At 36.6% G+C, this 17,229-nt stretch overlaps 1 protein-coding gene across 1 annotated transcript; it reads left to right on the top strand.

Moving 5' to 3' along the window:
• Positions 1–1,036: 1,036 nt before the first annotated feature.
• setdb1a (SET domain bifurcated histone lysine methyltransferase 1a) lies at positions 1,037–15,804 on the top strand. The gene is made up of 17 exons (XM_042507028.1): positions 1,037–1,371; positions 2,555–2,668; positions 3,066–3,422; positions 3,589–3,756; positions 3,838–4,039; positions 4,174–4,247; positions 5,572–5,688; positions 8,461–8,559; positions 9,838–10,012; positions 10,511–10,608; positions 10,752–11,312; positions 11,699–11,863; positions 13,473–13,674; positions 14,018–14,091; positions 14,592–14,782; positions 14,904–15,027; positions 15,121–15,804. The coding sequence occupies exons 2-17, from the start codon at positions 2,572–2,574 to the stop codon at positions 15,123–15,125; spliced, it is 2,709 nt and encodes a 902-aa protein (XP_042362962.1). The 5' UTR covers positions 1,037–1,371; positions 2,555–2,571; the 3' UTR covers positions 15,126–15,804.
• Positions 15,805–17,229: the final 1,425 nt, after the last annotated feature.

The raw sequence follows: 17,229 nt of genomic DNA, 5'->3' as shown, positions 1-17,229 counted from the left end.
CCGATAATAATAATAATATAATAATATGATCTGAGTCTGTTAATATTAAGCAAATCTTAGGTGCAATTGTATATTTATTATGTTGGATTTATTTATTTTTTATATGTGTTTGTGTGTGTGTGGGGGGGTTATTAGAGGGTGTTAACATTTTTAAATTTCATTTCAGTTTCAAGTCAATTTTATTTGTACAGCACATTTCATACACATTTAACCCTCTGAATCCACAGCGAATTGGTTTGATTTCTTTCAAAAACACAGACGGAAAAAGGCATTGACAAACTTGGCAAGAAATGTCCTGCAAATTGGCAGAAATAAGTAATAGGTGATAAAGAAAATGGCCTGAAAATGTGTTTATTATGTATACTGTCTTCTTTGGTACTCATGGTTTCAGTAAAGTGATTGAATGATTGAACTGTGGAGAATCTTACAAAGCGGACATTGTGAGTGGTATGTCCATATTGCCAGAAGTTTAAACATATATACTGGTATGTATGCATTATCTCCAGCAGGTATCCAGTAGTCTGGTTTTATACGTCCAAAGAACTTCTGTAAAAATGAACTGAATGGTAACCAGACTGGGCCTCTAATGGAGACAGACATTTATTTGTCAAAATGTGTCGCCACACCCAGCTTGTAAAAAGGACTGGGTATTTAATTGGGACTAGGCTTTTATTTGATGTTTTTGCTTTTCAAATGCAGTGGAGTCAAAGTATTACGTTTTTAAAAAATACTCAAGCAAAGTACAGCTAAAAACTTGTCCTGAAGTGCAGAACTTAAGTAAATGTACTCCCTTGTTGTACACTGCTGCCAATTACATTTCAAAAGCAACCTTTTTAACACAACTCAAAACTGAGAAAGCATGATGCAGTGCCATATAGACTATCCTATGCAGAAAAACAACATTTCTGCCCCTTTTTAAAATGATTTTCGCTCCTGCCAAACAAAACGCTGCAGAACAGCTGGTGGCGCTGACGCATTATTTCGCTGTTTTTCTACCTTAATAAAAACCCACGAAGAAGAAGCGGCGGACTGCAGACGAAGACACAACAACAACACAAGTCTAAAATGGAGGAGACTGTCGTGGATATGTTAATTTCGTATTTTGCAGTCCATTAGCAGAATCAATTTCCAAATCTTTTTTGCATGATTTTCATTCAGTGACTTAAAATCGAGACGCCGGTTTGTCCGCGCGCGTCTTAAACCTGCTGTATATTCAGAGCTAAGCTAGCAGTGCCGGCTGTTGGTGTTAGCCTGATAGCTTCAGCAGCCAAACGTTGCGTCAGTCACAAAAACACACAAAATATATGTTTTGCACTGTGTTGTGACTAAACTTTTGTCCATTTCAAGCGGATATTAAGGACACGACAACAGGTAAGCAGCGAGTTTTTAATAGGAACACTTAACGCTAAGCTTTTAGCTTTTAGCTTTAGCTCACGGCAGTTGGTGTAGTTCCTTAAATTAATGTGAACGACAAATGTTGTTTTTGGTCGTTTTAAAAGATTAAAACACATCAAAGCTCCTGCAGTCATCTCATATGAAAATATCTACTGAGTGTCTCTAAAAACAGTCAGAATTTGTTAATATCCTCATCGCAGTTTTTACCTGCTGTACCTGCACATTTACCTGAAGCTAACAGTTATAAGCAGTTACAACGTGCAAACTCATATTTACAATTTCCAGCCTTTTTTCTGTTAAAACAATAATAATCATAATAAAAATAATAATCAGGAGCATGTAGAAGTGTTAGAAATGGCAGAAAGTATTGTTAATTTATATTTGCTGTGTTGAGGAGTAGTGTATGTAATTAACCCTTTGAAACCTGATCAAATTGGCTTAATTTCTCTCAAAAACGGATGAAGTAACAAAAGAAGAAATAATCTCAAAATTAGCAAGAAATCATTAAAAAATGTACAAGTAAATGAACTGAAATTATAATTTTTTTTAAAAGTTTTAAAAACCAAACAAACAAAGAAATGACATGGAGAAAGTGCTTAAAACAATTTAATTTACAAATCTGTATTTATGATAATGCAAATAGTTTGCCCTGAGCTTTTTCCCATAGCTTTTTAAAAATAATTTTCTAAATTCACTAATTCCCTGCAGTTGGTGGAACATTCTTTACCAAGATGGCAATTGCATTTTTTTTTTTTAAAAAACGATAGTTATACGCACATCTCGTAGGTGTAAGGCTTTCAAAAAACAACAACTTTAATGAGGAAAAAAAGGACTGCACACTTAGTCCATGTCACACAAGTTTATTGAATCCAACGTTATTATAGAATAATTGCCTTTTTCCCATGATTTTGAGAAAAATCGCATTACTTTTTTCAGGGTTCAAAGGTTTATATACTTATGAAAGGTGTTTAAAAGTAGCACACGAAAAGTAATGCCACTCAAGGTTTCAAAGAGTTCAGTAGTTTAACTACATTTTGCTGCAGTTTGCTATTAGCTGAACTATGTTCACATTTGCATAGTTTTTTGAGTAGTGAAATGACTTTTTGCTATTTTTTGTAATATAACCACTGAAACTAAAAATGATTTTGGGCCATAAAAGAAAAAGTTACAGAGGTTATGGAGGTGGACGAGATGAGAATGCCGGAGCTCCAGGAGACGAAGGAGAGGGTAGAAATCAAGATAAAGACAGACCCTGATGAAGAAAGAGATGATGGTGAGCACGTATTTGTGTTATTGAAAAATAAACATGTTCGTTTTTAAATAAGTTTGACCTTATCATCCAAAAAGTAATCTACCATTTGCTTTTTTGTCAAATTTATAACAAAGTTATGTCCTAAATTATAAGTAAAAAAATCATTCCCAACTCCAAAATGCTTTGTTAACTATACATGATATAAACAAGCTCCAAATTCACATATTTGAGGAGTTGGAACCAGGAAGTATTTGATGTTTTGGCTTGAAAAATAACCAAATTACTCAGTTATCAAAATGTGTGCATTGATTTTTAACTAATGGTTTAATTGTCTGATCATTGCAGCACTAGAATGTAATAATCTTTGCTTTGGGGTTTGTGTTTCACACACAGTTTCACCGCTGTTTCTTCTTTGCAGATAATATGTGTGATTCTCCATGTGGGTCTGTTCCCTCCACAAATGAAACCCCCGGTAAAGAGACGCATATGGAGGACGGTTCTGACTCTCTCAGTTTAATAAAAAAAGCGGTGGTGGTTTTGACCCGGCTCCCTGAATATAAGATCAGCGCCCTGCGACCACCAACGCCTCAGCAGTTCTACAGTGAAGACGAATCCCTCAGCAGCTCGGATTCTGACATGCAGTGGGAACCAGAAGATGATTCTAGTGATTCAGATTTCTCTCTCGCACAAAATAAACAGAAACCTTGCAAACACGCCAAGAATGACACAACAAAGAACAACAACAACAACAACAGCAGCAGCAGCAGCAGCAGTGGTAATGCTTTGACCTGAACATGAACCCCACTGTCACTCACAGAGGGAAATAGCAGATTAATCGCCACTCGTATGCATTTACCGTAAAATTTCCTTGACTACTATTTTACAGTCTGTCAAGCTCGTGTTTTTAAACAAAAACATTTTGTGTTTTTCCGTGTTGTCAGAACCAGGACCCATTATAGTATCATCAGCTTTTGCTCATAGCTCCAATGAAACGACAAAGGTTCGTCCAAACCTGCCAGAAGAAGAGGTCAAAGTGGACATGATTGTCCTGGCCAGGAAGAGGTCAATGCGGTGGCAACGTGGGAAAATAGTGGATATTGTAACAAGAGGTAAGAAAATTTGTCTTTTTGATGTAAAATGCTGATGTTTAACAAAGGTGATTTAACTCATTGACGTTTTGCTCCTTGCAGAGGATGGACGGTTGAAGTATAAAGTTTGTTTTGAAGAGAAGGGGAAGAGTCTGGTGTCTGGACACCACATTGCCTTTGACAGCACTCCGAAGCTGGAGCAGCTGTACGTCGGCGCTCGCGTGGTGGTCAGGTGTCAAGATAACAAGTTCAGGTTCCGGCCTGGTGTTTTGGCAGAGCTCCCCAGCAGAAAGAACCGCTTAAGGTGTGTGTTTGAATGTTTGTTGCTACATCTATGAACCACCAGAGCTTCTGAGCAATTTCAGAAGAAACTCATATCTGTTTTCTTCAGTGAAGGTTCGATTTGCTGTAAAAACACTTTTAAAAAAATTTTTCCAGGTTCTTGATCTTTTTGGATGATCACACGCCGGTCTATGTTGGCTTACCTTTGTTTCACCTGGTGTGCAGACCACGTAAGTTCGGCTGTTTTTATACTCTGACCTGTGAGATTCTGTAAATTCTCAAATCATGTCCAGGGCTTTTATTTATCTACCACAGAGAGAGACTGGCCTTTATTTGAAACATGCTCTCATTAAAGAAAGACCTTTATTTCTAATTACCTGTTTTGTTTTATCTGTCAGTTATTTATTTAAAATGAATTATTTTTTAAGGTACTCTGCAGAGTTTTTGACCTATAATAGCAGGATAGAGCAGCTATGAGCAGGTACCCACGTTGTTTGTATTGTGCACATTCAACAGGTCCCAAATCTATGCTACATTCAAATAAACACGTTGACTTTGGGGGGAGGTGACTAGGTATATTAACGGTGGTTTAAATATATTTTGCTATCCATTTTAGCATTTTTGTTCAAATTTTTTTAAACTAGTCTGAGACAACAGCGCCATCTGCAATCGATTCGTTAATGAACAATCTCCCCGCTCGCCATCTGTTCTGTATCTGTGCGTTGTGCTTCTGCGGCCGAAGCAGAAGCACCCAAAAGTGCCAATGTTGTGTTGAAGTCTGTCCCCTCATCGATAAGCGTTTCCCTCTCGGTAAAATGGTGCTTCCCGAAATTCCAGAAAGCGTGGGGTCCTTTTCTAAAAGCGCTCCAGACCTTGTAAAGGCTTGACTTTTAGGTTCAGCTTAACCACGCCGCACACAATTCATTCACTCAAAGTGTGGCAGTGAGCTCATACTTAGTCCAGTACACTCAGGAGAGGGAATATTTTGTACATTTCTGTGTATTGTTTTGTTGAACTTTTCTGGTTTTTTTTTTCACCTTTATTTATGTTTACTCAATCCACGTTCTTTTACATTGATGGCAGCTGCTGTTGATGTGCTTATCTCACATTCCTACAATGACTGTTCAGCACTACACTTGTGATATATACTGAGCTTTTTCACTAAAAAAGATTTAGTTTAAAAAGAAAAAAACAGGTGCTTCCTGGAGCCCCCCTCCGTCTTTATAATAAACAATAATGTAAATTATCTCGTTATCTTCAGCAATAGTTTGGGCATCTGGTCTGGGTTTTTTTTCTGTAGGCAAATCTTTCAAAAAAAGCATAAGAATAATCTATTATAAATGGCATAAAGGATATATGTGATAGACAATATTTTGATTCTAAAAATGTTAAAGTATGCATACCGTGCTCTCTAACTCTTTTGATTTTCCTGCCCCTCTCAGCTCAGTTGTTGAGTTTTCATTTACTCAGATTTTTAGCCCCCACCTCCTTATATGTACATTAGAAGAGAAAAGAAAGAGTCATTTTTAAATTATTTATTATTATTTTTAACAGAGGAAAATGTTTTGGACGACGTTCCAGACAGCCCTCACAAGTCTTTCATGACACAGTACCTGAAGGACTGGCCGTACCCACATTTAACCCCAGTACAGGGCCGGACAGACCCTCAATGTGGAGTTAAATGGAAGCCAGCAGAGGTGTGAGGTGCAGGTGATCGACTGCAGCATAATGCAGGTCGTTTTTTCTGGTCAGTATCATTTAACACTGCTGTTGTTTAAACTTCTCATTTTACTTTAGATTTGATTTTTGTGGTAAAATATTGTGTTTTTTTGTCATTTGCAGGAAAATCAGCATAAAGAGTGGATCCATCGAGGCTCCATGCGACTTGAACACATGGCTAGATTTTTGGAAATGAAAGGAGCGGAAGAACGCAACAATGATTCTGATTAAAAGTCCACAAACACAGGAGGAACGTGGCTCTAGAATATAAAATAAATACATTTTCAGTAATATTCAGCATTGTCACCTTGAAGTGATGTGCCGTTGGGATTTCCGCTCAAATTTGCAGTTAAGAGATGAACACACGAATTACTCAAGCCCGACATTTGATCCAATCTGATGTTCTTTGGTTTTCTTTTTTCAGACTTAAAGCAGATGTAATTATTTGGTGGTTTATTTGTGTTTTCAACTTAAATTGTGCACCATTAAAACATAGTGAACAATTATCATTTTCAGTTTTTTCCCCAGAAATATCAAATTATGGCAGCAAACTCAAGCGGTTTGTTAATTCAAACAAACAACCGTGCATGTTGCAAACAACAACATTAGCTTTGTGTTTTATTTTCATTTTTGCAGAGTGACTAACCAAGCCCAGATCAGTGATTTAAATGATTCAATTAATGCTCTGTGAATTAAAAATAAAATACAAAAGTGAAATTAAATACCAAAAACATTTTTGAAAAAGTGAAGGAAGGTGCTACGTGATGTTTTTTTAAACATTTTTTTATTTAATTTTGGGAAGCTGGAACGACAGAGCTGGAATTCACTGTAAATGTTTTTTTTGTGTAACATCCTGCAGTTTTATCAGTTTTATTTTTTAAAATGTCCTATTTACATCACATTTATTTAACTGATGCTTTTATTCAAAGCAATTTGCAACAGGGACATTCAACTGTGGTGGTACATAAACAAAAATTGAAAAGATGCATGCAACAAGAAAGTGCATCAATTTCATCAAATATGCTCAAGTGTTAAATTACAGACAATTAAAGATGAAAAAAAGCTGAAAGTGTGTTAAGCTTTGCTGTCCTGATTGTGAAGCCAAGACAGCCAACAGTTGTGACTTGAGCAGCATTTGTGTTTATTCTTGTAAACTGTTAAAAAAAAAAATGTGGGAACAAATTGTCCACCAAAACTCCAACAGGTTAGAGATTATTTATCGTATGCACTTTAGAGTCAACAGCATTTTCCTTCCTTGTTGTGTTTCTCCCTTCTAAGCATCCAGTTTGACTCCAATGTATGTAAATGCTTTGTTTTGTCTGTCATTCTGTTGTTTCTTTTTGTAAGTAATAAACATAAATAACGCAGGATGACCACTGCTCCTCCTGACTTTATCTTGACGAAGTGTCAGTGATGGGAGAGATTTAAGCACACACTCAGGTCTATGTAGTGTGTGCTTCAGCCTACAGGCGTCAGTATTACACTGTTATGCCAGAATTTTTTCATGTCTTATTTTGAGCTTTGGGGTCTTTGGTTCTTCCCCTGGTGCCCCTCTAAATCCTGTTTTTTTTCTAATGGTTTGGGGATCTCTGAGTAATGATGCCTTCAGAGCCTCATGATGACATTTTATGTTACTATAAGGTGCTTCCTAATTGTATGTTTTTATGCCTGTGTGCCGGCAACAGCCATGACTGACTGGAGGCATTATGTTTACGGGTTACAAAGCTAAGAAACGGGTTTATTTTGGATCAACCCTCAGAAACCTGAAATGACATCAGATTTCTAGTGCTGCGCTCAGAACGCTTTTTGCATGCACCTGAACAAAAAATTGGTTTAATTTCCTGAAAATCCTTTTTTAAGAAAAGAGATGGAGGAAAAGTGTTCTTAATTAAAGATTAGGAAAAATATCCAATGTATTGATTTTTTGAAACTACCCCCCCCCTTCTTTAAACCCCTTTTCTTATATGTTTTTCTTTCATATATATATATATATATATATATATATATATATATATATATCAGAATCAGAATCAGAAAAAGGTTTATTGCCAGGTATAGTTAACACAATACGAGGAATTTGTTCTGGTGGGTTGGTGCAACATAAATATAGAAAAAGAAAACAGATAAAATAGAAGATACAAATATAAAATATAAAATATAAAAAGTACAAGTCTTACAGTGCAAAACAAAACAAGTAACACAAGTAACAGTGTAACAGTGCAAGAAACAGAACCATGGAATTAAAGTATATATATATATATGAGATATATATGATCTCCTGATATAGACCATGGATGTATTATAAGGAAGTCATATAGACTTGTTGGTGTCTGTACAGGCACAGAGGGCAGCAATGAGCTCGCGGCTCGTTGCAGCAGCACGAGCCGAAGAAACATCTACAGTAACATCTGGGCCCGATGATTATTTTTGCCCTCATTCTTGCCTTCAAGGCATATTTATCATTGTTAGTATCATCACATTTATATACCTTTTCACTTTTTTGTTGAATTTTTATTAGAACATAGCTTTGCTAGCTCAAAGCAGCTAGCCTAATTAGGTTGATTCAACAAAGAAGTAAACCCTCGCTTTGTTTTATTAGTAATTTCACATATGCTAGCTAAATTTTTCATCACAAAATGCTTAAACAACACAAATTAATTTATATCTTTTAAAAGTATCGATTACACTCTGGATTGTGCTGGTGTTGCTGTGATTGCTTTCCAGGCAGTCGCTGCCTTGAAGTCGACGGTGAGGGCAAAAAGCGTCCGTGCAACCACATCGGTGCTTGTTGCTTCACACAGCACACCCACCAGACATCCGTGGGTAAGACTTTTTCTTCTTTTAAAGTATTTTAAAACTTAATGCTTCACTTTACAATAGAAACCGCGTCAAGGACAGATTCAGATGGACATACTCCAGCGTAAATGTCTTGTTTGTGGTCCGTTGTTAGCTAGGGACTTCACATTTTCTGTGTTCAGGTGTATCGGCTAAACTGGTAATCTAACGGTTTTTATATTACATCTGTTACTTTCGTTTTAGGTTTGAAATTAACACCGCAAAATGATGTTCATGTAGACTGCAGTAATACTGGACGGCTGTTTTTACTTTCATCAGTTGAATGGGAAAAGTTTCTCTGTATGTTAGCTTGTCACTTCAAAAGGTAAAGTCAGCTACTTTACCCATTATGGAGAATCAATAATTTAACTTATTTTTTGTTAAAGAAAGAAAAAAACACGTCAGACACAAACAGCTACTGAAAGCAAAGCGTTTTTGTCAGTTATACTCAAGGTTACAGACATTCAGCTTAGCTTAGCATAAAGACTGGAAACACTGGGAAACACCCCACTGTTTATCAGTGTTTCAGGTGTTGTGTTGAAGACTTTTCCCCCATCGATATGTGTTAACCTTACCTAAACATGACTCACACCATCTAAGGGACTGTGCTTTATTTATCAGAGGAGGGAGGTGACTGGGGTATGACTTTTTTTTTTATCTTGACCCTCCCCAAGGCTATAACTGTTTTTCCCAATCAGTCATCCCCTCTTCACCATAAATAACACCAAATGTAGGTCACACTGGAGCCAATGCAACTAGCAAGCCGCACAGGTGTTAGCTGTCAACAAAACAGAAATCGAGTTTCTTAAGTGAAATGCAAATCCTCCCTCAAAATTATGTGTTAATGGATCATTGGAAATGAAAAAAATATTGTTTTCTGTTTTTTGCATTTCCTGGCGATGATAAATTGTGTGATTTTGCAAAATTTTAAAGAAAACATGCCTTTCAAAATTGCTCCAGAGAGTTGTGGGATCAGAGGTTATTTAAGGTAAAAACAAAATATTACCATTTAAAGTTTTATGTCTTTACCATAGTAGTACCATAGTAAAAAAAAACAACCCATAATTCCCCACTAGGTACTTATTTATTTATTAATTTTTTTAAAAATTGATTTAGCTGTTTTGCACCACCTCTTCCTCATTCATTAATAGTGAACAGTCCCTAACACTTGCCAGCTAGGGAGGTTAGGGAGGGAACGCTTTTCAATGGGGAGAACTCCTAAGCATTGCACCTTTAGCACACAATTTAAAACTTTGTGTGTTGCAGTGATCATGGAGGGGGATGAGATGGAGATGAGCACAGAGGAGCTTCAAAAGTGGATCAGAAAGAAGGTGAAGAAGAATGATCTGTTCACCTCAGATGTTCTGCAGAAATGCAAACTGCTGCAATCTGTGCTGGACAGGAGGGAGAAACAGGCTGCCCTCTTCCTGAAGCTCTGCGAGTGAGTGTTTTAAGTATATGCTTTTATCCGTCTCATGTAAAAACTCTGTGTTTGGTTACCTCTGTGAAAACAACTTCTCATATGTTGTTTATTGCTTTTTGTAGATGGCATGAAAGAGCCAGCTAATAGGAAAGAACATATGATAAGACAATGGTAGCAAAACTGAGTGAAGTCTCCTCTATAGTGGAATTAACATCATATTATTCACACTCCTATAATGATGGCCCAGCAGCAGATGGAGACCTAAAATACAATGCGTCACTGTATATGTAATAATATTCTTTGTGCAAAATAAGAAAAATACTTCAACTTAGGGATGGTGTGCCCATGTCCCTATAAAAAATATATATATTTGTATTAAAAATGTAAACTTGGTTTCTTTTATTTATTTAAAAATGAGTACTGCTCCCTTCTGAGTACTTTAAGTACATTTGTTTTCTCTAAATGTTTCTCTCTGTTTTTCACTTGGTTAATGGTGTTTTTGTTGATGTGGCTCAGGTCTGTGTCTGCGTGTGAAGCGGTTGTGAAGAAACTCTACTCTATGCTGGGGTGGGAGTACAGAGAGACGGATTCTGATGATGAAGATAATGCATCAGGTTGTGGTTAGCTGCAAATTGTTGGGTCAATTAAAGAAATGTACTTTTTGTATGTATGTGTCAATTGTTATGTGCTCAGTTTTTTCAAACATGCAAACTGGCTTATTTTAGTTTGTTTGTCCTTTGTTTATTTTCCTTTGTAGGAAATATCATCCCCAACTCTCCGACTCCTCCTGGACCTACTCCTAAGGGCAGTGAGAACCTAAAGGGAGATAATGGCAAAAAGATCGCTCTCAGTGTCTTTCGAAAGAGAAAACTTGTGGTTGTCTTGAACAGACTTTCTACAAGTGAGATCAGGTCTTTACTTAGTTGGACAACACAGAATAAAGTCAGCGAAGATGAATTCTCTGACAGTTCGGGTTCTGATATGGAGTGGGAACCAGAACATAACTCAAGTGATTCTGGTAATTCTCTTTTAAGTAGTAACAGAAAGTCAAGCAAGAGGAGAAAAATGGACAAAATGTCAGAAAAACTTCTCAAAAGTCCCGCATCACCCAACGCAAGTACGAAAAGCAATGCAACGAAAACATCAACACTCCAAGCAAGTGCCAATACCGATGCAAAGGTCAACGAAACAAAAACATCAAGTGCGAGTACCAATGCAAAGGTCAAGAAAATGAAAACATCTACACCACAAGCAAGTGCCAGTACTGATGCTGAAACCAACGTAAAGAAAACATCAGCACCAACATCAAAAGATAAAGGTAATGGCCCCAAGATACAAAAATACTAATCAAATACTGTTTTGTTGCATTAATTCCTTTAATTCTTTATTTCCTATCGCTCTTTTCATGGGAAAACCCAGAGAAAGACATTTTATCACCAAAGTTTATGTGGTCATTTACGTCTGTCAGCTGATGCAAAGCAATTTTGCATTGTTTTGAGTGTAAAGTGATATTTTCCTGCCAATTGGCAAATTACAGTATAGACCATCGACGTGTTTTGTTTTTTGTAACTGTAATTGGAAGACATTTTCATCCTATTGGGCGTACTAAGTCTGATTGTTTTACAATTGTCTGATATGGTGGTTATTTGATCATCGCTTCATCGGTTTTGGTGGTCACATATTGTTTTCCTTTTCTACTGACAGAGTCACGCCCTGTCGTAATATCATGTCTTCGTCAAACCTCTGACAAAGATACCAAGACCCCTCCCAGTGTGCCACAAGTAGAGCTCAGCGTGAACATGGACGTCGTGGCCAGAAAGAAGGACATGAGATGGCTGCAGGGGAAAATCACAGAAATGATAACAACAGGTAAGAAAAAAAGATTTATTTGGTTGCAGAATGCAACACGGCTGTGGCTCAGAGGTAGAGTGGGCGGTCCTCTAATCAGAGGGTCAGCGGATTTGATCCCTGGCTCCTCCAGCCAACATGTCGAAGTATCCTTGGGCAAGATAGTAAACCGCAAATTGCTTGCGATGCTGCGTCACTGGAGTGTGAGTGTGTGTGAGTGGTTACTGAGGAGCTGAAACTGCCACTTTATTCACACAGCAGTAAATAAGACAAATAATCTGTGAAAAAAAATCATATTCCTCTGCCTACTCTGTCACCTTGTAGTGCTTCCAATGGCCTCGCTGCATGTGAATGAAAACAACCAGTCAGAGCTGAGGAGTCAAACTCCGCATCACTGATCAAATATAAATCAAGACTCTGTAACTGCCTCAAATGTTTCAAAAACATGCTTTAATGTGGTGGTTAGCCATAAAATGAGCAATTTCTCATTTTGAGAAATAGGCAATTCAGTAACAAACTCTTAATTCATATTTGATTAGCGCTGCCTAGTTTCAAACTTTTACTGCAGTTTACGAGCAGTGATAGATATGATTGAAAGCTGCATTAGAGGCTTCTCAGCTGTGACTGGTTGTTTTAGTGCATTGTGGTTGATGGTAGTGAGTGCCATTAGAGGCAGGAGGAAGAAGAGAGACATGGTGGATCATCTTTTTTATGTACTTCTCTTTCTTTGCAAGTTATTTTCATAAAAGTTATCAGCTGTAACTCTAAAGGTTCTCTTATTATCCAGTTGTCCCAGAGCTGGCAAAAAATAGGTTTGTCATAGTCGAGAGTGTTTATCTCCCAAATTTTCATCTGTAGAACTACTACTACTATTACTACTACTACTAAGAATAATAATAATAATAATAATAATATAGCACCTTTAACTTTGACAAACAGGGCAAAGCAGAAGCAAGAATGGTTTGCAGAGGCAACATAGCTATAAAAGCCAAGCAATAATGCCCAACTAAGGCCAGACAAAATTGAAAGTAGATTTAAAAAAGAGAAAAACAATTACAAAACATTAACGACGCATACCAATAAGAGTAAATGCAGTTAAAAGAATATTAGCCGTAAACACAGAAATAATAGCGCTAATAATAGAATTAAACAATTGAGATGGAATAAAAAAATAAAAGACAAACTAAAAAAGATGAATTAAAATAAACAACATCACATAAAAGCAAGTCTATAAAATGGGTTATAAGACGTGATATAAAAGAAGTCACTGATTCTGCGAGTCTTATCTCGTTCGGGCAGGTTGTTCCGAAGCCGAGGGGCCCTGATGGCAAAGACACGGTCACTTTTAGTTTTAAGGCTCGACTTTTCACCGGCCATAAGAGCCCCACCCTCGTCGCCTGCAAACTGGCTTTTGGAGTCAAACTGGCTTTTGGGGCCAGACCCAAATGAGCTTTAAAAGTGATCAATGAAAACTTAAAAATCAATTCTAAAAGGAGCAGGATTGGGTTGAAGTGATGTCGTCTGTTAAAACTGGTGAGATGAGGAATAAGTTCATGAAATGTAGAAACCACTAATGACTGATGCGCGGATATGACATTGCTTAAAGACGGTTTTGTTTGTTTGTTTGCAGAAGACGGGAAGTTGAAATACCAGATCTACTTTGAGGATAAGAGGAAGAAACTACTCTCTGGTCACCACATCGCCTTTAACTTCAAGCCAAAGGTAGAAGAGCTGTATGTTGGTGCTCGAGTGGCGGTCAAACGTAAAGCTGATCAGTGCCATTTCAGCCCTGGCATCATGGCGGAGCTCCCCTCTAGAAAAAACCGCATGAGGTGTGTGTGTGTAATGCATAACTTTTTAAGATGTGATCAGATTAAAGTGTGAGTAGTCGCGGCTCAGTGGATAAAGCAGGCGCCGCATATGTGAAGGCAGTGTACTTGCCGCGGCGGGATTGATTCCAGCTTGCAACCCTTTGCTGCATGTCATCCCCTCTCTCTCCCCCTTTTACGCTAGCAATCTCCTGTCCTATCTAATAAAGGCAATAATGCCAAAAAAAATAACCTTAAAAAAAACAAATGTGAGCAGTCACAGTTTCTGAGATAAAATACAGCTGGTTTAGCAGCTGAATTGTTTGATTTTAAAAAAAAACAAAACAAACATGTTTTCTTTTTCCAGGTTCCTGGTTTTTATTGATGATCACAAACCAGTATATGTTGGCTTACCTTTACTTCGCCTGGTGAGCAGACCACGTAAGTTTGGGTGTTTTTATTAATATTTCAACATTGATTGCATAGTATTTGTTTGTATGTATGTGTCTATCTATCTATCTATCTATCAGAATCCAGTTTTATTGCCATGTACATTTACATATACAAGGAATTTGACTTGGTGTTTTGGTGCAAAACAATTAACATAAAGGAAGAATAAAAAATATTGAATTTAAATAGTATAAGAGATAAAAATATAGAAGCTTGATCTATCGTGATAGAGATAGGTAAACCCTTAATTCAAAATCAGAGCTCCCATCTTGCACTGGTCAAACAGTTTTCCACTTATTATTTTACTACCAGTAGGCTTGAAAAGTATCCAGGTATACGGGATATGATGGCACTTGAGGTGAGAAATAGGCACTATGTACTATGCACTACATACAATGAGTTTCATTGAAAGAGGAGCGCCTGTATTTATGATAGTATTAACATACCTAACTGCCAGAGTGACTAACTTTGATCCTTTTTCCCTCCGACAGTGAAAGACCCTTTGGATGATATTAAGAATGACACCCACAAGGATTTCCTGAAGCAGTATATTAATGACTGGCCTTACCCGCGTCAGACCCAGTACAAGGAGGGACAAATGATTAATGCAGAATTTGATGGAGTCCTGCAGAAATGTGAGGTGCAGACGATCGACTGCAGCTTGATGCAGGTTCTCATTCTGGTCAGTATCTGTGAACATCATTTTTTATTCTTTATTTCCAGCTTGTTCTGGATATATTTATCCCTTGTTAGATTTATTTAAATCCTGATACTCATACTAGTTTGTGTGTCATCAATCTTAGAAAAATCAACGTAAAGAGTGGATTTACAAAGGGTCCACATACTTGCAACACATTAGTAAGCTGACCAAGCTTCAGGAGGAGAAAAGGGAGGAGGAGCAGGAGGAAATGTCTCCCACAGTCAAAGGTAAATTACATTTTTAAACTACTGAAATCAACATTGAGTTATTCGTAATATTCAAGTTATCTCTTCTGTATTTCCCTATCTTTTATACTTAAGAATAATCAAAATCATCACGCTGATGGGACCATTAATGTGTAAAGAGTACCGGATGCTGGTCGCTCTTACAAAAGCCAGAGCGGCTGTTTTTGCACGTTCCAGAGGGGCTGGCGAGACCCCACTGACTCATTCCCACCTGCTGCGGTCAGCACGGCTGTTCTTCATCGACGCAGTTGCCTTTGGAGAAAATTCCTTTAGGTCAGACATGCCTGATGTTTGTGACAGGTATCAGTTCATATCACTGTGGAGCATTTCAGTAAGTTTGAAACCAAGTTTGTTAAGTGACCTGCAATTACTTCTCTGGCCAAGAAGACAAAAATTGCTTTACAGTCCAGCGTAGCTCCGCAGGGCCACGATGGGACTCATAGTATGTGCTACTGAAGGTTTTACCTCCGTGGAGCGGCTAAAAACTGTCAGCTGTCTTCACATAATGAATGCATACATTGTTTGTTTTTATAAGTTGATTTTTAAAGTATTTGTTCTGTAGTTTTTGTGCTCTTAAATAGTTATTAAAGTTCTTTAAAATGTTTAAGCGTAATTTAACTTTGTTGAAAATATAGCATCCACTCTCGATGTACCTGCAACCAAAAACCGCAAACTACAGAAGCCCATTTACAGAGGCAGGAGAAAGTCTTTGTTCTGAAGTCCCAAATCAAGTCCCAAGTCCTACACTTTTGAGTTTCAAGTCCTAAACAAGTCATAATGCATTCCTCACAAAATGTAATGACATCTTATCAGAGTAATAACAAACTAAATTTACAAAAACCATGAATGCTTTCTAAAATTAGTATCTCTTTGTTAAAACAATTTTGTTGGAATGTTTCTCTTTATGTAATTTCTGACCTATGTTTTGTACATTGTAATTCATTTTTTGTTGACCACCACATAATTTTCCATATGTGAAGGAAACCCTGGTATAGTTTTTTCCATTTTTTTTTTTTTTTTTTTTTACAGTTTCTGGCTACCAAAAATGTTAAAAGATAAATGTTAAAGGAAAAATGCCATTAAAAGTAAGTGAAAATCATATAGGTTTGCCTTAGTAGTCAAAATGTGATCTGGCCCTTTAAAAACTGACCAAATTGTGTTTTTTTTTTTAGAAAAACATTAGGAGAGGGCAATACGAAGCTTAACAAGAAATTACTCAAAAATTGCAAGAAAATTTTACAAAAAAATGATAATGAAAAAATAAATAAAGAAAATGAGCTGAAAGTTTGCACAAAAAAGATTAAAAAAAAAAAAACAACAACCAGGAATAAAATAAAAGAATAAAATAAAAAGGAATGTCTTGAAAAAATGCTAATTTACAAACACATGTAGGCTACATATTTCCTTGACATTATTTTAAATTTGTTAATTTTCTGAAAATTTCTCCCATTTCTAAAAAAAAAATACACCTTTAATAATGTAACCATTCCTTTTAAAAACAAAAAAAATGAACAAATACAATATTTTCGCGTCATTTTCTTGTCATCTTTTCCCAATTCTTTGCAGTTTCCACGGCTCCCTATGCCAAGTTGCTCATTTTTTTCATTTTTTTATTATTATTTTTTCTTTCAAATGATTTAAGTGCTTGTGAAAGGCGTCTTGAACACAGCACAAGAAAAACTATGTCCGTCCCGATGTTAACCCTTTGAACCCTGGATCGACATCAGTGTCCTTGTTCTGCGTTCAGACGCCTTTTGCAAGCTGTTCGACCCTTTGAAACCTGAAACAATTTGGTTTGATTCCTTTCAAAAACATGGGGAAAACAGGCGATGACTAACTTGGCAAGAAATGTCCCACAAATTCCAAGAAATAAAAAAAAAATTACCAAAAAAATGCCCCAAAAACAGTTTTAAAAAAGAGGGGAGGATTATTGGAAAATTATTCAGAGAATATGGAAAAATGTCCTGACAACAATATTTATAATTGTATAATATAATTGTAATAATTTTATATTTAAAATCATGTTACTGAAAAAATAAACTACATAAAAAATATATAGGCTACTTTTTTCATCACTTTTAGGCTTTTTTAACACTTTTTTTTTTACATATTGTACGGTGATTTCCTTGTAATTTTTTTCATCCCTTTCAGGTCCTTTTTTTTTAAAAAAAACAACAACTTTTT

Source organism: Plectropomus leopardus, chromosome 18 (genome assembly GCF_008729295.1).
Source record: "Plectropomus leopardus isolate mb chromosome 18, YSFRI_Pleo_2.0, whole genome shotgun sequence".
Taxonomy (NCBI): Eukaryota; Metazoa; Chordata; class Actinopteri; order Perciformes; family Serranidae; genus Plectropomus; species Plectropomus leopardus.
Note: the sequence above shows the minus strand (reverse complement) of the source record. Positions and strands in the feature narration are given on the sequence as shown.

What these genes read in the sequence shown, in the direction of transcription:
- setdb1a (XM_042507028.1), top strand. Translation starts at nt 2,572, where the DNA reads ATGGAGGTGGACGAGATGAGAATGCCGGAGCTCCAGGAGACGAAGGAG. An exon ending in AGTGGATATTGTAACAAGAG is followed by an intron (nt 3,757 to 3,837) that starts GTAAGAAAATTT and finishes TGCTCCTTGCAG; the next exon opens with AGGATGGACGGTTGAAGTAT. An exon ending in TGATGCAGGTTCTCATTCTG is followed by an intron (nt 14,783 to 14,903) that starts GTCAGTATCTGT and finishes CATCAATCTTAG; the next exon opens with AAAAATCAACGTAAAGAGTG.